The sequence below is a fragment of the Rhinopithecus roxellana genome, chromosome 10, assembly GCF_007565055.1.
Source record: "Rhinopithecus roxellana isolate Shanxi Qingling chromosome 10, ASM756505v1, whole genome shotgun sequence".
In the NCBI taxonomy this organism is placed as follows: Eukaryota; Metazoa; Chordata; class Mammalia; order Primates; family Cercopithecidae; genus Rhinopithecus; species Rhinopithecus roxellana.
This window is the reverse complement of record NC_044558.1, coordinates 1,763,647-1,785,729: the sequence shown is the minus strand read 5'-3', so window position 1 is coordinate 1,785,729 and position 22,083 is coordinate 1,763,647. Positions and strand designations below refer to the sequence as shown.

At 38.1% G+C, this 22,083-nt stretch overlaps 1 protein-coding gene across 7 annotated transcripts in view; it reads right to left on the bottom strand.

Annotated features, from left to right (window-relative positions):
- Positions 1–5,531: 5,531 nt before the first annotated feature.
- The window catches only part of CD163 (CD163 molecule), a 34,639-nt gene continuing 18,087 nt past the window's right edge, over positions 5,532–22,083 (bottom strand). Inside the window, exons 7-17 of one of the 7 annotated variants that reach the window (XM_010388029.2) lie at positions 21,763–22,077; positions 21,353–21,667; positions 20,889–20,981; positions 20,494–20,808; positions 19,062–19,382; positions 17,645–17,953; positions 17,241–17,279; positions 16,922–17,038; positions 15,452–15,547; positions 14,140–14,276; positions 5,532–5,752 (exon numbers count right to left, since the gene is read on the bottom strand). In XM_010388029.2, coding sequence (XP_010386331.2) covers positions 14,149–14,276; positions 15,452–15,547; positions 16,922–17,038; positions 17,241–17,279; positions 17,645–17,953; positions 19,062–19,382; positions 20,494–20,808; positions 20,889–20,981; positions 21,353–21,667; positions 21,763–22,077 — 2,048 coding nt within the window. In that variant the 3' untranslated portion in view covers positions 5,532–5,752; positions 14,140–14,148. The remainder of the gene's footprint in view (positions 5,753–14,139; positions 14,277–15,451; positions 15,548–16,921; positions 17,039–17,240; positions 17,280–17,644; positions 17,954–19,061; positions 19,383–20,493; positions 20,809–20,888; positions 20,982–21,352; positions 21,668–21,762; positions 22,078–22,083) is intronic. The other 6 variants (XM_010388031.2, XM_010388032.2, XM_010388034.2 and 3 more) reach the window with 6 other exon arrangements.

Below are 22,083 nucleotides of genomic sequence, written 5' to 3'. Positions count from 1 at the left end.
TAATTGTGATGTTAGGGTGTTGATTTTATATCTTTCCTGCTTTCTCTTGTGGGCATTTAGTGTTATAAATTTCCCTCTACACACTGCTTTAAATGTGTCCCAGAGATTCTGGTACATTGTGTCTTTGTTCTCATTGGTTTCAAAGAACATTTTTATTTCTGCCCAATTTCTTTATTGACCCAGTAGTCATTCAGGAGCAGGTTGTTCACTTTCCATGTAGTTGTGCAGTTCTGAGTGAGTTTCTTAATCCTGAGGTCTAATTTGATTACACTGTGGTCTGATAGACTGTTATATTTCCAATCTTTTGGATTTGCTGAGGAGTGTTTTATTTCCAATTATGTGGTCAATTTTAGAATAAGTATGATGATGTGCTGAGAAGAATGTATACCCTGTTGATTTGGAGTGAAGAGTTCTGTAGATGACTATTAGGTCCACTTGGACCAGAGCTGAGTTCAAGTCCTGAATATCCTTGTTAATTTTCTATCTTGTTGATCTGTCTAATATTGACAATGGGGTGTTAAAATCTCCCACTATTATTGTGTGGGAGTCTAAGTCTATTTGTAGGTCTCTAAGAACTTGTTTTATGAATCTGGGTGCTCCTGTATTGGGTGCATATAATTTAGCACAGTTAGTTATTCTTGGTGCACTGATCCCTTTACCATTATGTAACACCTTTCTGTGTCTATTTTGATCTCTATTGGTTTAAAGTCTCTTTTATCAGAGACTAGGATTGCAACTTCCACTTTTTTTTTGTTTTCCACTTGCTTGGTAAATATTCCTCCATCTTTTTATTTTCAGCCTATGTGTATCTTTGCACATGAGATGGTCTCTGAATACAGCACACTGATGGGTCTTGACGCTTTATCCAATGTGCCAGTCTGTGTCTTTTAATTGGGGAATTTAGCCCATTTCCAGTTAAGATTAATATAGTTATGTGTGACTTTGATCATGTCATTATCCCTGACTAGACCAATAACAAGTTCTGAAGTTGAGGCAGTAATTAATAGCCTACCAACCAAAAGAAGTCCAGGGCCAGATGGATTCACAGTCGAATTCTACCAGAGGTACAAAGAGGAGCTGGTACCATTCCTTCTGAAACTATTCCAATCAATAGAAAAAGAGGGAATCCTCCCTAACTCATTGTAGGAGGCCAGAATCATTCAGATACCAAATCTGGCAGAAACACAACAAAAAAATTTCAGACCAATACCCCCGATGAACATTGATGCAAAAATTTTCCATAAAATACTGGCAAACTGAATCCGACAGCACATCAAAAAGTTTATCCACCACAATCAAGTAGGCTCCGTGCCTGGGATGCAAGGCTGGTTCAACATAAGCAAAGCAATAAACGTAATCCATCATATAAACACAACCAATGACAAAACCACATGTCCCAATAGATGCAGAAATGGCCTTTGACAAAATTCAACAGCCCTTCATGCTAAAAACTCTTAATAGGCTAGGTATCAATGGAATGTATCTCACAATATTAAGAGCTATTTATGACAAACCCACAGCCAATATCATACTGAATGGGCAAAAACTGGAAGCATTCCCTTTGAAAACCGGCACAAAACAAGGATGCCCTCTCTCACCACTCTTATTAAACAGAGTATTGGGAGTTCTGGCCAGGGCAATAAGGCAAGAGGAAGAAATAAAGTGTATTCACATAGGAAATGAGGAAGTCAGATTGTCTCTGTTTGTAGATGACATGATTGTATATTTAGAAAACCCCACTTTCTCAGTCCAAAATCTCCTTAAACTGATAAGCAACTTCAGCAAAGTCTCAGGATACAAAATCAATGTGCACAAATCACAAGTATTTCTGTACACCAATAACAGACAAACAGAGAGCCAAATCATGAGTGAACTCCCATTCACATTTGCTACAAAGAGAGTAAAATACTTAGGAATACAACTTACAATAGATGTGAAGGACTTCTTCAAGAAGAACTACAAACCAGTGCTCAAGAAAATAAGAGAGGACACAAATAAATGGAAAAACATTCTAGGTTCATGGACAGGAAGAATCGATATCATGAAAATGGCCATAATGCCCAAAGTAATTTATAGATTCAATGCCATCCCCATCAAGCTACCATTGACTTTCTTCACGGAATTGGAAAAAAGCTACTCTAAACTTCATATGGAACCAAAAAAAGGCTGCATAGACAAGACAATCCTAAGCAAAAAGAACAAAGCAGGAGGGATCATGCTATCTGACTTCAAACTATGCTACAAGGCCACAGTTATCAAAACAGCATGGTACTGGTACCAAAACAGATACATAAACCAATGGAACACAACAGAGTCCTCAGAAATAACACCACACCTCTACAGCCATCTGATCTTTAACAAACCTGCCAAAAACAAGCAATGGGGAAAGGATTCCCTATTTAATAAATGGTGTTAAGAAAACTGGCTAGCCATATACAGAAAACAGAAACTGAACCCCTTCCTTACACCTTATGCAAAAATTAACTCAAGATGGGTTAACAACTTAAACATAAGACCTAAAACCATAAATATCCTAGAAGAAAACCTGGGCAATACTATTCAGAACATAGGCATGGGCAAAGACTTTGTGTCTAAAACACCAAAAGCAATGGCAACAAAAACCAAAATTGACAAGTGGGATCTAATTAAACTAAATAGCTTCTGCACAGCAAAAGAAACTATCATCAGAGTAAACAGGCAACCTACAGAATGGGAGAAAATTTTTGCAATCTATCCATCTGACAAACTGCTAATATCCAGAATCTATAAAGAACTTAAACAAATTTACAAGAAAAAAACAACCCCATAAAAAAGTGGGCAAAGGATATGAACAGACACTTCTCAAAAGAAGACATTTATATATGCAGCCAACAGTCATATGAAGAAAAGCTTGTCATCGTTGGTCATTAGAGAAATGCAAATCAGAACCACAATGAGATACCATCTCACACCAGTTAGAATGGTGATCCTTAAAATGTCTGGAAACAACAGATGCTGGAGAGGATGTGGACAAATAGAAACACTTTTACACTGTTGGTAGGAGTGTAAGTTAGTTCAACCATTGTGGAAGACAGTGTGGCAGTTCCTCAAGGATCTAGAACTAGAAATACCATTTGACCCAGCAATCTCATTACTGGGTATATACCCAAAGGATTATAAATCATTCCACTATAAAGACACATGCACACGTATCTTTATTGTGGCATTATTCACAATAGCAAAGACTTGGAACCAACCCAAATGTCCATCAATGATGGAATGGATAAAGACAATGTGGCACATATACACCATGGAACATTATGCAGCCATTAAAAAGAATGAGATCATGTTCTTTGCAGGGACATGGATGAAGCTGGAAAACAACATTATTAGCAAACTAACACAGGAACAGAAAACCAAACACCGTGTGTTCTCACTCCTAAGTGGGAGTTGAACAATGAGACCACATGGACACAGGAGAGCAATGTCGCACGCAGGGGCCTGTCAGGGAGTTGGGTGCAAGGAGACGGAGAGCATTAGGACAAATACCTTAAAACCTGCAGGGCTTAAAACCTGGATGACAGGTTGATAGGTGCAGCAAACCACCATGGCACATGTATACCTATGTAACAAAACTGCAGGTTCTGCACATGTGTCCCAGAACTTAAAGTATAATAATAATAATAATAATAATAATAATAATAATAATAATAAAGGGCGGGGCATGGGGGAAATTTCATGACAATGATTTTTTGGAAATAAAACACAGACAACAAAGATGAATGTAAACAAATGAGTTTACATCATACTGATAATGGGTTAATATCCAAAATACAGAGAGAACTCAACCCAATATTGAGAAAACAACCTGATTAAAAATGGGCAAAACAACAGATATTTCTCAAAAGAAGACATACAAATGACCAACAGGTATATGAAAAAAAAATGCTCAACATCACCAATCATCAGGAAAAGGCAAATTAAAACCACAATGAGATATCACCTCACCTTATACCTATTAGATAGCTATAATCAAAAAGATGAAAGATGAGGATTGATGAGGTTGTGGAGAAAAGGGATCCCTTGTAAACTAGTGGTGAGAATGCAAATTAGGACAGCCTTAAAAATTAAAAATAGAATTACCATGTGATTCAGCAATTCCACTTCTGTGCACATTTCCAAAGTAAAGGCAATCAGTATGTTGAAGAGACATCTGCATGCTCATGTTTATTGCAGCACTATTCACAATAACCCACATATGGAATCAACCTAAGTGTCCACTGATAGATGAATGAAGAAATGTGGTACATATACACAATGGAATACTATTTAGCCTTTAAAAAGAGGGAAATCCTGTGCCTTGCAACAACACAAATGATCCTAGAGGACATTATGTTAAGTGAAATAAGCCAGGCACAGAAAGACAAATGCTATATTATTTCATTTGTATGTGGAATGTGAAAAAGTTGAACTTATAGAAATAGAGAGTAGAGTGGTGGTTACCAGTAGCTGGGGGAAGGTGTCGGGAGGATGTTTGGTCAAAGGGTACAAAATTTCAGTTGGGTAGGAGGAGAAAGTTCAAGAGATCTATTGCACAACTGTAGTCACAACTGGTGACTACAGTTCATATCCCGGTATTATATTCTCGAAAATCACTCAGAGGAGTAGGTTTTAAGTGTTCTCCACCAGAAAAAAATAAGTATGTTAAGTAATGCATATGTCAATTAGCTTGATCTAGTCATTCCACAATGTATACATATTTCAAAATATCATATTGAACATGATAAATATGTAAATTTTTGTCACTTAAAAAATAACATGAAGGATATATGCTTGAGGTGATGAATACCTCATTTACCCTGATGTGACAATTACACATTGTGTGCCTTTATCAAAATATCTCATATATCCCATAAATATATACACTTACAGTGGACCCACTGAAATTTAAAAAAAATTAATTGCATAGAAAACTACGATAGTTAGCAAGTTAGTGGACCCTAAGTTTAGTGTTGTACTACTTTAAACGCCAACTTTTCTTTATGTGAATATGTATCATAAGTAACTTTTAGTAATATACAAACTTACTTTATGACCATTATGTTTATACAGAAAAGACATAGCTTATGTATTTATTTCAGCTTTAGTTATAATGTCCTGAGGAATGAGAAACTAAACCACTGAGTCTTTGTGCCCTTACCAGGTGTGGCTATGCATTTCATTCCAGTGAACAGAATTACAGTAACAAAAAGCAGTTAAAGAACTGTTGTGAGTCATGCCTTATAAAATTAACCATATATTATTTACAGACCCTTCAATACCATTAACTTTTCCTTTATTAGAAAAACTAAAGTAAAAATAAACTTATTTTTATTTGGTAATAGAAAAATTATTCAAACCAAGTAAGAAAAAATATATATAGTACTCTATATGAAAATTGAAACACTGTCAAATAAAACACATTATAATACGCCTAGGAAACTCTACAAAAAATTAGGAAGCTCATTTAGAAATTAATAGAATTAAGGACAAGTAATTAAAGCAAACTCAAATCAGTAATATTCTTATTTATTTACTTATTTAATTCCCTTGAAAGTCTCATATACACTATTAAGTAGTCACATTCACAAACTTAATTTTTATAAAGTCAGCAGCAGTCTTAGGAATACTAGGAGAAGAAGAACTCCATAAAAATGCAACTGTAATAGTCAGTGAGGGAGGTGAATTTCTGCTCCATTGAATAGTCCAGGTCTTCATCAAGGTATCTTCAAGGCTGAACCAAAACCATAAATAGAAAATTGTCATTTTCCTCTTCATATGCATATAAGAATTTATTACATTATAACACAGAGACAAACTGACTTGTGTTAAAAATTATACTACTTTCCTGAGCAGAAATTTTAAATGCTATTTTTTTTTGAACTTCAGTGTGTGTAAGAATTACTTTTATTCCATGGAAATACAGTAAAATTAAGAAATGTCATTTTTAGAAGCTGGCAAGATGGTTGAATAGGAACAGCTCCAGTCTGCAGCTCCCAGTGAGAACAATGCAGAAGTCGGATGGTTTCTGCCTTTCCAACTGAGTGGCGCCTGGAACCCCAGGGAGACAGAACCGTTTGCTCTCCTGGAAAGGGGGCTGAAGCAAGGGAGCCAAGTGGTCTCACTCAGCAGGTCCCACTCCCACAGAGCACAGCAAGCCATGAACCACTGGCTTGAAATTCTCGATGCTAGCACTGCAGTCTGAAGTAGACCTCGGACAATCAAGCTTGGTCAGGGGAGGGACATCTGCCATTACTGAGACTTGAGTAGGCAGTTTTCCACTGACAGTGCTAAAGAGGGCAAAGAGGCCGTGGCCAGAATGCCTCTCTAGATTCCTCCTCTCTGGGCAGGGCATCTCTAAAAGAAAGGCAGCAGTCCCAGTCAGGGGCTTATAGATAAAACTCCCATCTCCCTGGGACAGAGCACCTGGGGGAAGGGGCGACTGTGGGTGCAGCTTCAGCGGACTTAAACATTCCTGTCTTCTGGCTCTGAAGAGAGCAGCAAATCCTGACAAGGAGAATTCTCCCAGCACAACACATGAGTTCTGCTAAGGGACAGACTGCCTCCTCAAGTGGGTCCCTGACCCCCATGCCTCCTGACTGGGAGAGACCTCTGAGCAGGGGTCAACAGACACCTCATACAGGAGAGCTCTGGCTGGCATGAGGCCAGTACCCCTCTGGGACAAAACTTCCAAAGGAAGGAGAAAGCAGCAATCTTTGCTGTTCTGTAGCCTTCACTGGTAATATCCAGGCAAACAGGGTCTGGAGTGGACTTCCAGCAAACTGCAGTAGAACTACAGAAGAGGGGCCTGACTCTGTTATGAGAAAAATTAACAAACAGAAATCAGTAACATCAACATCAACCAAAAGGACCCCCACACAAAAACCCCAACAAAGGTCATCAGCCTCAAATATCAAAGGTAGATAAATCAATGAAGAAAGAAAAACCAGTGCATAAATGCTGAAAATTCCAAAAACCAGAATGGCTCTTCTCCTTTAAATGATAACAACTCCTCTCCAGCAAGGGCACAAAACTGGACAGATAATGAGTTTGACGAACTGACAGAAGTAGGCTTCAGAAGGTGGATACTAACAGACTTGTCTGAGCTAAAGGAGCATGTTCTAACCCAATGCAAGGAAGCTAAGAACCTTGATAAAAGGTTACAGGAACTGCTAACTAGAATAACCAGTTTAGAGAACATAAATGACCTGATGGAGGTGAAAAACACAGCATGAGAACTTCATGAAGCATACAGAAGTATCAATAGCCAGATCAATCAAGCGGAAGAAAGGATAACAGTAATTGAAGATCAACTTACTGAAAAAAGGAATGAAGACAAGATTGGAGGAAAAAAGAATGAAAAGGAACAAACAAGGCCTCCAAGAAATATGGGACTATGTGAAAAGACCAAACCTATGATTGATTGGTGCACGTGAAAGTGATGGGGAGAATGGAACCAAGTTGGAAAACACTCTTCAGGATATTATCCAGGAGAACTTCCCCAACCTAGCAAGACAGGCCAACATTCAAATTCAGGAAATACAGGGAACACCACTAAAATACTCCTTGAGAGGAGCAACCCCAAGACACATAATCTTCAGTTTCGCCAAGGTTGAAATGAATGAAAAAATATTAAGGACACCAGAGAGAAAGGTCAGGTTACCTACAAAGGGCAGCCCATCAGACTAACAGTGGATCTTTCTCCAGACACCATACAAGCCAGAAGAGAGTGGGGGCCAATATTTAACATTCATAAAGGAAGTAATTTTACCCAGAATTTCATATTCAGCCAAGCTAAGCTTCATGAGTGAAGGATAAATAAGATCTTTTACAGAAAAGCAAATGCTGAGGGATTTTGTCACCACCAGGCCTGCCTTACAAGAGCTCCTGAAGGAAGTACTAAATATGGAAAGGAAAAACCAGTACCAGCCATTGTAAAAACACACCAAAATATAAAGACCAATGACACTATGAAGAAACCGCATCAATTAATGTGCAAAATAACCAGTTAGCATCATGATGACAGGATCAAATTCACACATAACAATATTAACCTTAAATGTAAGTGGGTGAAATGCCCCCGATTAAAACACACAGACTGACAAATTGGATAAAGAGTCAAGATCCATTGGTTTGCTGTATTCAGGAGACCCACCTCATGTGCAAGACACACATAGGCTCAAAATAAAGGGATGGAGGAAAACATAACAAGCAAATGGAAAGCAAAAAAAAAAAAGAAAAAAAGAAAAAAGGGTTGCAATTCTAGTCTGTGATAAAACTGACTTTAAGCCAATAAAGATAAAAAAAGACACAGAAGGGCATTACATAATGGTAAAGGGATCAATGCAACAAGAAGAGCTAACTATATTAAATATATCTGCACCCAATACAGGAGCACCCAGGTTCATAAAACAAGTTCTTAGAGACCTATAAATAGACTTAGACTCCCATACAATAGTAGTGGGAGACTTTAACACCCCATTGTCTAATATTAGACAGATCAATGAGACAGAAAATTAACAAGGATATTCAGAACTTGAACACAGCTCTGGACCAAATGGACCTAATAGACATTGACAGAACTCTCCACTCCAAATCAACAGAATATACATTCTTCTCAGCACCGCATAGCACTTGTTTTAAAATTGACCTCATAATTGGAAATAAAACACTCCTCAGCAAGTACAAAAGAATGTAAATCATAACAAACAGTCTCACAAACCACAGTACAATCAAAGTAGAACTCAAGATTAAGAAACTCACTCAAAACCTTACAACTACATGGCAACTGAACAACCTGCTCCTGAATGACTACTGAATTAAGTAACGAAATTACAGCAGAAATAATGAAGTTCTTTGAAACCAATGAGAATAAAGACACAACATACAAAAATCTCTGGGACACAGCTAAAGCAGTGTTAAGAGGGAAATGTATAGCACTAAATGCCCACATCCAAAAGTGGGAAATATCTAGAATCAACACCCTAACATCACAACTAAAAGAACTAGAGAAGTAAGAGCAAACAAATTCAAAAGCTAGCAGAAGACAAGAAATAACTAAGATCAGAACAAAACTGAAGGATAGAGATATGAAAAACTCTTCAAAAATCAATCAATCCAGGAACTGGTTTTTTGAAAAGATCAACAGAATAGACAGATCACTAGCCAGACTAATAAAGAAGAAAAGAGAGAAGAATCAAATAAATATAATAAAAAATGATAGAGGAGATATCACCGCTGATCCCACAGAAATGCAAACACCTCTAAACAAATAAACTAGAAAATCTAAAAGAAATGGACACATTCCTGGACACATACACCCTCCCAAGACTAAATGAGGAAGAAGTCGAATCTGAATAGACCAATAACAAGTCATGAAATTGAGGCAGTAATTAATAGCTTACCAACCAAAAAAAAAAAAAAAAAATGACCAGATGAATTCAAAGCCGAATTCTATCAGAGGTACAAAGATGAGCTAAGAACTAATACCATTCCTTCTGAAACTATCCCAAATAATAGAAAAAGAGAGACTCCTCCCTAACTCATTTTATGAGGCCAACATCATCCTAATACCAAAACCTGGTAGAGACACAACATAGAAAAGAAAATACCAGGCCAATATCCCTGATGAACATTGATGCAAAAATCCTCAATCAAATGCTGGCAAACCAAATCCAGCAGTACATTAAAAAGCTTATCCACCACAATCAAGTTGGCTTCATCCCTGGATGTAAGGCTGATTCAACATATGCAAATCAATAAATGTAATCCATCATATAAACAGAACCAATCACAAAAACTAAATGATTATCTCAATAGATGCAGAAAAGGCCTTCAATAAAATTCAACATGCTTCATGCTAAAAACTCTCAATACACTGGGTATTGATGAAACATATCTCAAAATAATAAGCTATTTATGACAAACCCATAGCCAATATCATACTGAATGGGCAAAACCTAGAAGCTTTCCTTTTGAAAGCCAGCACAAGACAAGAATGTCTTCTCTCACCACTCCTATTCAACAGAGTATTGGAAGTTCTGGCCAGGGCAATCAGGCAAGAGAAAGAAATAAAGCATATTCAAACAGGAAGAAGAACTCAAATGATCTCTTGTTGCAGACGACACAAGTGTATATTTAGAAAACCGCATCATCTCAGCCGAAAAACTCCTTAAGCAGATAAGCAACTTCAGCAGAGTCTCAGGATACAAAATCAATGTGCAAAAATCACAAGCATTCCTATACACCAATAATAGACCAGCAGAGAGCCAAATCATTAGTGAACTCCCATTCACAATTCCTACAAAGAGAATAAAATACCTAGGAATACAACTTATAAGGGATGTGAAGGACCTCTTCAAGGAGAACTACAAACCAGAGCTCAAGGAAAGAAAAGAGGACACAAACAAATGGAAAAACATTCCATGCTCATAGATAGGAAGAATCAATATTGTGAAAATGGCCATACTGCCCAAAGTTATTTATAGATTCAATGCTATTCCCATCAAGCTACCATCGACTTTCTTTACAGAATTGGAAAAAACTACTTTAAATTTGATATGGAACCAAAATAGAGCCTATATAGCCAAGACAATCCTAAGCAAAAAGAACAAAGTTGGAAGCATCAAGCTATCTGACTTCAAACTATACTACAAGGCTACAGTTATCAGAACAGCATAGTACTGGTACCAAAATGGATATATAAACCAATGGAAAAGAACAGAGGCCTCAGAAGTAACACCACACCTCTACAACCACCTGATCTTCAATAAACCTGCCAAAAACAAGCAATGGGGAAAGGATTCCCTATTTAATAAATGGTGCTGAGAAAATTGGCTAACCATATGCAGAAAACAGAAATTGGACCACTTCCTTACACTTTATACAAAAATTAACTCAAGATGGATTAAAGACTTAAACATAAGACCTAAAACCATAAAAACCCTAGAAGAAAACCTAGGCAGTAACATTCAGTACATAGGCATGGGCAAAGACTTCATAACTAAAACACCAAAAGCAACTGCAACAAAAGCCAAGAATTGACAAATGGGATCTAATTAAACTAAGGAGCTTCTACACAGCAAAAGAAACTATCATTTAGGGTGAACAGGCAACCTACAGAATGGGAGAAAACTTTTGCAATCTATGCATCTGACAAAGAGCTAATATCCAGAATCTACAAGGAACTTTAACAAATCTACAAGAAAAACACAAACAACCCCATCAAAAAGTAGGCAAAGGATATGAACAGACACTTCTCAAAAGAAGACATTTATGTGGCCAATGAACATGACGAAAAGCTCATCATCACTGGTCATTAGAGAAATGCAAACCAAAACCACAATGAGATACCATTTCATGCCAGTTAGAATGGTGATCATTAAAAAGTCAGGAAACAACAGATGCTGGAGAGGATGTGGAGAAATAGAAATGCTTTTACAGTGTTGGTGGGAGTGTAAATTAGTTCAACTATTGTGGAAGACAATGTAGCAATTCCTCAGGGATCTAGAACCAGAAATACCATTTGACCCAGCAATCCCATTACTGGGTATACACCCGAAGGATTATAAATCATTCTACTATAAAGACACAAGCACACGTATGTTTATTGCAGCACTATTTGCAATAGCAAAGACATGGAACCAACTTAAATGCCCATCAATGATAGACTGGATAAAGAAAACGTGGTACATATACACCATGGAATACTATGCAGCCATAAAAAAAGAATGAGTTCATGTCTTTTGCAGGGATATGGATGAAGCTGGAAACCATCATTCTCAGCAAACTAACACAGGAACAGAAAACCAAAACAGCATGTTCTCACTCATAAGTTGGAGTTGAACAATGAGAACACGTGGACACAGGGAGGGGAACATCACACACCAGGGCCTGCCGGGGGGTAGGGGGCAAAGGGAGGGAGAGCATTAAGACAAATTTAAGCCCCTAATGCATGCAGGGCTTAAAACCTAGATGGCGGGTTGATAGGTGCAACAAACCACCATGACACGTGTATACCTATGTAACAAACCTGCACGTTCAACACATGTATCCCAGAACTTAAAGATTAAAAAAAAAAAAAAAGAATCATCATTTTTTAAAAGCACCCTCATGTGATTCTGAAGCAGTTATTCAGTGGTGATTACCCTTTAAGGGAAAAGTAGTTCAATTATTATTTATCACATCAGAAAACATTCATATGCTTCAGATTATAAATCAAATATTATTCATGGTTCTCAGTTTACAACACTAGAATTTTTAGCTTCTTTATGCACATACAAATGCATAATTTTATAGATGTAAACATTATATTTCATTATAGCGAATACATAAATGGAATCATATTATTATATTTTATACATGATTTTTTATTTTTTAGTTGTCTAAACCATAATATTTCCAGCCACTACTCCGTCAACTGGCATTCACTTTGTTTCTAGTTTTTTGCCACTTTCAACAACATTGCAAAAAGGAATCTTTGTGTATTTCTCATTACATACTAGTGACTTTATTGGTATGGAAGAAATTCTCAGGGATAGAATTGTTGGGTCAAAGGCTCTGTGAATCTTTGAAAATAATTTTTAATAGAAGTTGCCAGATTGCTTTCTCCAAAGGCTACCTACCATATCTCACACTTCCAAGAGCAGTGTTTGAAATGGCCTTTTTCTCTGTATTCCAGCCAGTAATAAATATTGATGGTATTTCAAATTTTTGTTAGTCTGATTTGTATAAAGTGATACCTCATTGTTAATTATAATTTCAATCCTCCAGACATTTAAAAATGTCCGTCATTTGAAATTCATTTTGTCTGAATTGTCTTTTCATAGCTTTGCCCAATTATCTATTGGACGTTACACATACACATACATACACACAATTTACATTCACATATATTAACCCTTTTGCGCTCTGTACAGTTTATAAGAACTCCATGTATCTATGTGTGTATATATAGTATGTAAAATCAGCTGTGCATTTTATAGATATTCACAATTTACATTTCATTTGCTTTAAGAATTCCAACTCTTATCCTTTGTCTCAATCTATATTTCATATATATAATATATAATATTTCTATAAAAAAACTTTTTCTACATTTCATTTCTAGATATAGTCTTCCCCAAATTGTTTTAGAAACAGAAAATGTATCTAGTAACTCATTTCACAAACTTTTTCTCTTGATGTGTAGCTTAACTATACATCTTGTTCACATTTGAAATTTTTTTTATGTTTTTCTCATGAAAGCAAGTTGTGAAAATGCAATTCTAATCATCTTCTCTCATCTGAAACTTTCAAAGCTCATCATCACCTCTTCAACAGACCCCCAAATGAAAGATGAACATGAAGTATAGCAGGTAAGACCATTCATTACAGGGCTCTATGCAGCCTTTTCAGCTTAGATTCTAACCACCTTGCTTCTCTCTATATGGCCTCTTCATATTGCCACCTATAGACTATGACATCTTTTATTAAACAATCATGTCTTTGCCAATGGTATCTTTTATCTCTGTATCTTCAGTGCTCGAGGTACTACTTGTTACCATAAATATGTTCAATATATGTTTTTGAATAAGAAACTTCTAATAGTTCCGTAAAGGCATGGTTCTTTTTTCTGCCTCTAGTTTGCACATATTGTGAACTTTCTTTGGAACTGTCTATTTTTCAGTCATTTTTAAAGTTTACCTTCAATATCACATCACCTTACAACAACCCCAAAGTTTCTTAGGCAAACTTTCTGTATTCTTGTAGTGTCTTGTACAGTCTTTACCATAGCATGTATTATACAATGCAGATGTATAATATGTCTTATCTTTTTCCTGAAATGATACATGTAATGTCTTCAAAAGATTAATTTATATTTGTTTACTCAGTTTCTCCTTAGCTCCATGGATGTGTTGTTATTATTTCTTACTATATATGTGTGTGTATAATTAAGAGATGAATCAGTCATATTTATAAGCTTTTACATATTCTCAATATAGATATATATATACAAACATATGCACATAAGCATATAAAATATGTATATTACATTCTTTCTTTCTAATGGCAGAAGAGCTCTCAATCCTCAAAAGGAATGTAGCTGTTTTGAACAATGACTGATAAATTCTCATCACTCACCTCACTGGGTTATAAATTCCCATTTTCCTTTTCAGTGTGCCTCAGAATGGCCTCCTTTTCCGTTCCAGAAATAGGAAGAAATTTAGACACAGAAATTAGTTCAGCAGCATTGAAATCAGCTGACTCATTGGAATTTTCTGAAAGGAAGAAAATAATTACTGGGAAATAAACCAGACCTCTCCTCACGTAACTGTGAGGCTCTTTGAGCAATTGAAAACACTACCCATAACTAGGAAGGCAAGCATGGGTGATTCACGGGGCAGAGAAAGTCTTTTCTATTCCTTAAATATGTTTCCTGACACAGTACATGTTTCTTATACCTTAAATATATTCCCTGACACGTGGCAGATGCATAATTCTTTGGATTGAAGAAGTGAGGCAGGCCCCTCTCAGAAGGTCAGGGACCCTTCATGGATAAAGACAATAGTTTTTGGGATATTTTTTCCAACCCAGTAAAGTTATCCTGCCCCAGAGGCACAATTAGTGCACTGGTGCTAAACAGAAGTTCAAGGACACAACGGCATGATGTGATGAGAAATAAGGCTAGTCCTGTGGATTTTGATGGCTTCTCATGCAATAAAGATATGGAAAGTTTAAGGTTTTCGACTTTCAGGGAAAAATATGATAAATATCAAGGTAGAGAAAAAAAGTGACAGGAAATGGAAATGGAATGGAAGAAACTGAGAAAGACATACGTAGGTCAGAAGATACAAAGTAGCAGCTATGTAGGATGAACGAGTCTAGAGGTCTAATTTACAACAATAGGATTACAGGTAATAAAATTGTACCGTATATAGGATTCATGTTAAGTGAGTAGGTTTTAGCTGCTCTTGCCACAAGAACAACACAAAAAAGGGTTACTATGTCAGATGATGGATGTGTTAATTTGCTTTGCTTTAGTAAGCTTTTTACTATCTATATATATCCCATAAAATCATGTTGTATGCCTTAAATATACACAACAAAATTTATTTAAAGAAAAAAGTTAAACTGTGAACACTTATGACAGTCTTTCATAAGATTAATTTCTGTTATAATAAAATGAGGTCCAAGTCATAATATTCCGCTGCATGGTTCTTTCCCTACCTCTATCAGGAATAATCACAGATCTCTTAAGCTAAAGGCCTCCCTATGATTGCAATTTTGATGTTCTCCAGGAATAATTTTCAGTCATTCTTGTCCATTATATGCATCTAAGCTTCCTATTACATTTTTAGAATTTTTTAGCTGTTTATCAAAGTAAAATGTCTGCCTCAATTGCAGCCCCTGATCTGAACCCCTGGGCAATAGACCCGCCAAGAACCCCACAGACCTGAGGAATTCATTAGGTCCAGATCATCTGCATTCAGGCAAGAATTCATCTCCCTGTATTGAATTTGGTGGACTAAGTTCTCTCCTCTTGAGGAAACTGAAAACAGAGATCCTAGGTTAGGGATCAGCTTCCCTTCCTGTATGTGTGCTTTTTCCCAGCGCTGCAAACATACCTCGTCCTTATCCATGCTATTGTTTCTATCCCATTCTACTTCCAAGCTCTTCCCTTATAATGCCCCACACTCAAAGGAAATAGGCACGAGGCTAAATCTTCCCCACTGCCATTGTATTAATGTAAAAATCCACTATTTTTACCCAAGGACCATAATTTGGGTAAGCAGTCTTCCATAACTCACTGGAGCTTTTCTTAAGTATCTTTAAAAGTCTTTCTTCTCCCCTCCATTCTTACTGTAGTTATAGTACTTTTCATTTTTCACCTCAACTGTTACAAAATGCCATTCCTGTCAGTCATGTGGTCCTCCTTTAATCTTCATAGATCCTGTTGCCAAAAGGTCTTCCTAAAAGATATCTTGACCATTTCACTCCCCTACATAATACTCTTTAATGACTATGAATCTCATGTGAAACATAAGAACTCCATAATTTGTGCCCTTTCTCTTCTTCTGACTTAGCAGCCTCTCTCCTTGCACTCAACTTTTTCTCCCCCTGCCCCTCAGAAAAAAACATGAAATGCTTCATCCTTTAGGCTTCTCTACACTTGTATATACTCTTCTCTAGAATGTTCCTCACCCAATTCTCTGAGCGCCTATGTTTGAAATATGTCCCCCAAGCCTCTTTGAAGCCTCCAGTAATCCTCTTCCCCTTTCAGTTAATTACGCCCTTCTCTATGCCACTTTTGTTCCTTTTTCCTATCAATGTACAATGGCTACATTGTAGTATATTTGTTTACATATATATCTCTTCCACTGGACTTGAAGTTCCACCAAGATTTATTGTCCATGGCTGTATCTTCAGAGCCTAATACATTGCTCAACAGAACAGTAAAATTTGTAATAAGGAGACTGATTATAGTAAGAGAAAATAAATGTTTAAGTAAAGAAGTCATCCTAAATAATGTCTATCATACTCATTGCGAACTTTCAATTCTATAATGCTCCAATTAAGCATGTAGATAGAACACAGGAATCATCAATGCAACCTAAAGCCCCTTTTCTCCTCTGAAATCTTATTCCCTCTATTTTAAAAAAGAAAAAAATATGTAGAAATTGGAGCTCCCTCTCTTGCCCAGGCTGGTCTTGAACTCCTGAACTCAAGCGATCCTCCTGCCTCAGCCTCCTAAAGTGCAGGGATTACAGGTGTGAGCCACCATCCTGGCCCTTCCCTCTATTTTGAGAAGCTGCTTAAATCTCTTTTAGATTCCGTCTATCTGGCCATTAGACTTGAGTCTAATTTTTTTTCTTCCCAAGAACCCCCTTATTCTGCAGACATACTAGATAAACCCTAGATAAACCTGCAAGCCGCTCTCTCTGTCTTCGCTTTTGAGTCAAGAATAACGCGACGAAAATGGCCAAGAGAACAACTCCAAGGATTCCGACTGCAATAAGGGATGACTGACGGGATGTGTGACCTAAGTAAAAGTAAATATCAAGAGATATGATCATGTTTTATCGAAAAGACCAAGGTCCCTAGTTACTGACTCTCTCTTAGGTCAAATACAGGATCCCTGAGGTAAATATCAAATCCTCAGAACTTCTACCTAAAATTTCTAAACAAGAAAAATTCTATGTATGCAGATAATTGGTCTCATCGTCATAAACTCCATGATATACCTGTTGTGGCTTTTTGTGGGTTTTTGTGCGCTGAAATATCTGTGGGAGAAAAGAGAGAGAGAGGCTTAATTCTTTGTGTGATATATAGTACAAACATTTTGATTTCCTTGTCTGATCCCTTAGTACCTCTCAACCAAGTAAATGACTCTTTCCCACCTAAAACTAGAGTCCTCTAGTCTTTCTTTCTCTGCACAGGGGATATAGGTTGTATGTGTCTCCTTGGTGAAGGCCAACGTACAACAACTGTTTTCATCATTCTTTCAGTAGAGACATTATGATTCTCTAATGACAATCCCCACCAGATCCCTGTGTTGATAAGTCCGGTTTTTACACAACACACGTCACTGCCCAACCCCTCTTTGCTGCCAGAGATTCCAAGCTCAATCCAGGCTTCTGGCACTCACCTGTGCAATTCACTGCAGCGTCTTCCTTGTGTCCACACTCACTGTGGCCCCAGCGTCTGGCAGGACAATCCCACAAGGAAGACTCATTCCCTTTGCACTTCACTTCATTGAGCCATATGGGTCCAGTCCCCTGACCAAACTCTGCTTCTTTGAATGCTTTCAAAGCTGGACCACAGCCAAGTTGTTGACACACCACCTGAGCATCATTCAAGTCCCAGGAGTCATCACACACTGTCCCCCAGGAACCTCCATGCCAGATCTCCACACGTCCAGAACAGGAAGTGGGTCCTTCTTGTAGTCTTATCTTGTCTGAAAAATCAGAGACATGTAGCTTATTTCTAAGACTTCCAAAAGTTTCCAAGAGTTCACAGGTGAAAAGAGAGATTTGAAACTTAAAAAAAAAAAAACTATTTAAAATTTTACTGAATGTGCATTTTAAAATTTACATTTTTACAAAATTTATCTTTTATAAGAGGACTTGTCATTACAGCCAACTAGGTATATTTCATCCTGCACATAATATACATAATGTGACCCAGCAAATGTTAAATGATTAAAGTTAACATTATAAATATGTGATGTCAAGTTCTTTCAAATAGGCAAGATCTTGGGAAATGGGCAGGTTGACAGAAATCTCACAGTTTAAGAAGATGTAGAGGCCGGGCACAGTCGTTCACACCTGTAATCCCAGCACTTTGGGAGGCCAAGGCAGGCAGATCACCTGAGGTCAGGAGTTCGAGACCAGCCTGACCAACTTGGGGAAACCCCGGCTCAACTAAAAATACAAAATTAGCTGGGTGTGGAGGCTCATGCCTGTAATCCCAGCCAGCTACTCGGGAGGCTGAGGCAGGAGAATTGCTTGAACCTGGAAGGCAGAGGTTGCAGTGAGCCAAGATCGCACCATTGCACTCCAGCCTGGGGAACAAGAGCAAAACTCAGTCTCAAAAACAAACAAACAAACAAACAAACAAACAAACAAAACCTGTAGAATGTGGAAATACCTCAGAATTGATCTTTCTGATTTCTGACTGCTTTTCTCCTTATATTAGTGTAACAAGATAATATTTGAAAGAAAAATGGGAAGGTAAGGTAAACCATTCAACAGTCAAATATTAAATCACATATTCTCTCCTCCTCAGAGAAAGCAACTGAATAAATCTTTCAAGCCAACCATGGGGAGTATGATGTCCTTTAGAATAATAAAAGCTGATCCTGAATATCTACAGGCCAAATTAAATAAAACCAATTACACTATCCAGGTAGGATAGATATTACCCACAAGTTACCCATTCTTGCTTAATTCAATCTAACAACTTAAGCCAGTGTGAGAATAGGAAAATAAAATCCAATGTCCCTTATCAAAAGATGATAGTGGGACTGCAGAATGGAATTTTCATATGGGTCAATGGATACTCACTGTCACACGTGATCCAGGTCTCCTCCGAGGGCCTGGCCAGTCTCTTCTCCCATGGAGATGATGGGCACTGCCACAGCGTGTCAGGTCCTTTTGGACACTGAACATTGTCCACCCACATGGGAATGGACATGGCCTTGTCGAAAGATGCAGGGTTGATTTTCCCTTTGTCTGCACAGCCCAGCTGCCTGCACACCACACCCACAGTGGTTTCAGACATGCTACTCCTGCCAACACTGCCCCAAGCTCCGTTGTAAAAAACTTCTAGACGCCCTGCACAGGCCTCTCTGCTGGCTTCACTGGTCAGTCTCAGAGACATGAATTCTGCAGTGAAACATAGAATTAGTAGTTTTGCATCTTTTCTGAAGATTCAAAGACTCCTTCCCTTTACCTTGATGTAAGAATGGCTTTAAAAATAGGTACAATAGTACAATATGTCAGTTACTAATAATTTGTTAGTAGCTTCTGGATGATTTCATAGATATTATTAAAATATTTTATTTATTCTATAAATGCATTACAGTTTTTTTAGTCTTAGGTTTTGGACTCAGAGACCTCTTCAGATTGCCCTCAATGATTCTAATGGACTTTCCAGAACTCAAAGGCTCAGCCTTTTTCAATTACATAGTTTGGATTTTTTCCCAAAAATATTCTTTTTTTTTTTTTTTTTTTGCAGCTGTCTTTGATAGTTAAAATTGTTTGACACTCAGGCACTAAAATCAATGTTTTGTGTACATCTCTCAAAATGACATAGTTCATTTGCTGACACTTCACAGTTTTGCTATGCATGTCTTCTACCAGATTTATGTCATTAAAATAGGAATAAATCACTTCTGGGATACAGAGTTTTTCATTTCCTTGTTACTGAATCATAGTTCTGCTTCCCCCAATATATTATGAAATAGTACATTTTAAAACTTCAGAATGCTTTCTAAAACTCACCGTGTATACAAAGCAAGGGCAGTAACCTCACGCTAATTTTTGTTTCTATGACAAGTAAGTCTTATTTATCTGCCATGAAAAATTGCTTGGGTATGATAATTATCTTTTTTCCTGTAGAATGATGCAACATACGTATTTCTTCTTATCCCTTTAAATCTACTTGTTTATTAACACTGTAATTATCAAGAGTTGCCATTGGATCACTATCTAATATCCAGCCCAAAATATATTTATTAAAAACCTTCATTATGAACTTTGTTGTCATTTTCATGATATACAAGACCATTTCTGGTCTTTTCTCTTTACAGTGTTACACTACCTTGCTCATGAAGTACCACCAGCACATCAAACCCAGACTTCTCTTGTCCTGACTCCCACAATAGTTCCTTTTAGACCTACTTTTCAGGAAAATCTTTAAGATTAATACCCCTCACTACCCTCTCTCAGTCCTTTCTCTATGTAATTGTGACCAGAGATAATATGCATAATTTACCTGAGCAGATAACTCCTGCATCCTCCTTGTGCCTGCAGTTTTGCTGCCCCCAGCCATGTGAATGGCACTGCCAAATGCGGGATTCTTTTCCATTGCATTTCATCTCATCCAGCCAGATGGGCCCTGTTCCTTCTCCAAAATGAGCAGAACCAGTGGCATTAATGGCCTCTCCACAGCCCAGCTGTCTGCACACCACGTGGGCATCACTCAGGTCCCAGCTGTCATCACAGATGGTGCCCCAGGAGCCCTCATGATAGATCTCTACTCTCCCAGCACAGCGACCTCCTCCATTTACCAGGCGAAGTTGACCACTCTCTGCAAAGAGAAATGAAAATATTAATAACGAGCATTCCGCTCGTTATTAATATTTTCATAGATTTGTCACAGAGTCTCACCTATGCAGGCCACAGCACTTTCTTCTGGAATGGTAGGCCTTGTTGGGCCCAGAGATGATGAATTGCACGAGGACAGTGTTTGGGACTGGTTTCCTGCAAACACCAAAGCACTCAGTCATACAAGATACAAAAGGCTAGGGGAGTCAGACGAAATGTTATATGGATGAGTTGAGGACAAACATAGCTTAGAGATAGAGGGGAAGGTGAATGGTCAACAAGCTTGGAATAAATCAGGTGCTTTGAGATGGGCTTGGCACATAGTAAGCACTGGATAACTATGAAGTCCATCAAAATTAGGTTTGCTCACCCTCTGAAAGACAAATGAGGTCAACAGTCTGAAGCATGAATTAGTATTCATTCTTTTCATGACCCTTCAAAATGGATCATTGCATTTCACTTTTGTTCTTCAACCCTATGTACACCTTCTCTTAAGACGCATCACTGGCTGCCCCTCATCCTCTTACCTGAGCAAATTACAGAGGCCACTTGCCCTGAAGGACATAGTGAAGCACCCAGAGCAGTTACAGGACAATCTCCCATGTGCTGCTCAGTCCCAGTGCAGTGAAACATATGCCTCCAGACCTGACCATTTCCTTTTCCAAAATGTGCTCCTCCTGGGGTAGAAAGGGCAACTCCACATTTAAGCTGCTGGCAAAGAACGTGGGCATCTTCTATGTCCCAGTGAGAGTTGCAGAGGGATCCCCAGGCATCAAGCGTTTTGAGCTCCACTCTGCCCTCACATGGGGTCTTGCCATTCACCAAGCGAATTTCTGTGTACCCTGGAAGGAGACAGGGCCTTAGAAAAAGCTATGATTCCCTAACCCTGTCCCTTTCACAGTATGAGAACCAATTAAAGATGTTTTCTGGGTCTTACTTGAGCAGACTACTCCAACATCCCTGCTGTGGCTACAAGTTCCTTCTGGGCGTGGTGCTACTGGGCAGAGTGAAAGATGGGACTCATGTCCCTCACACTGGAATTCTTCAGCCCAGATCTGTCCATTTCCCTCTCCAAAGTGAGCTCCCCCCAGGATAGAGACGACTGTGCCACACTGTAATTCCCTGCATAGAACGCTGGCAGCTTCCAGAGAGAAGTCCGAATCACAGACGGAGCCCCATGTGTCACCATGCTTCACTTCAACGCGTCCAGAACAGGGAATGTCTCCTCCAACCAGTCTGGGTTCCCTGTGGGCTGAAA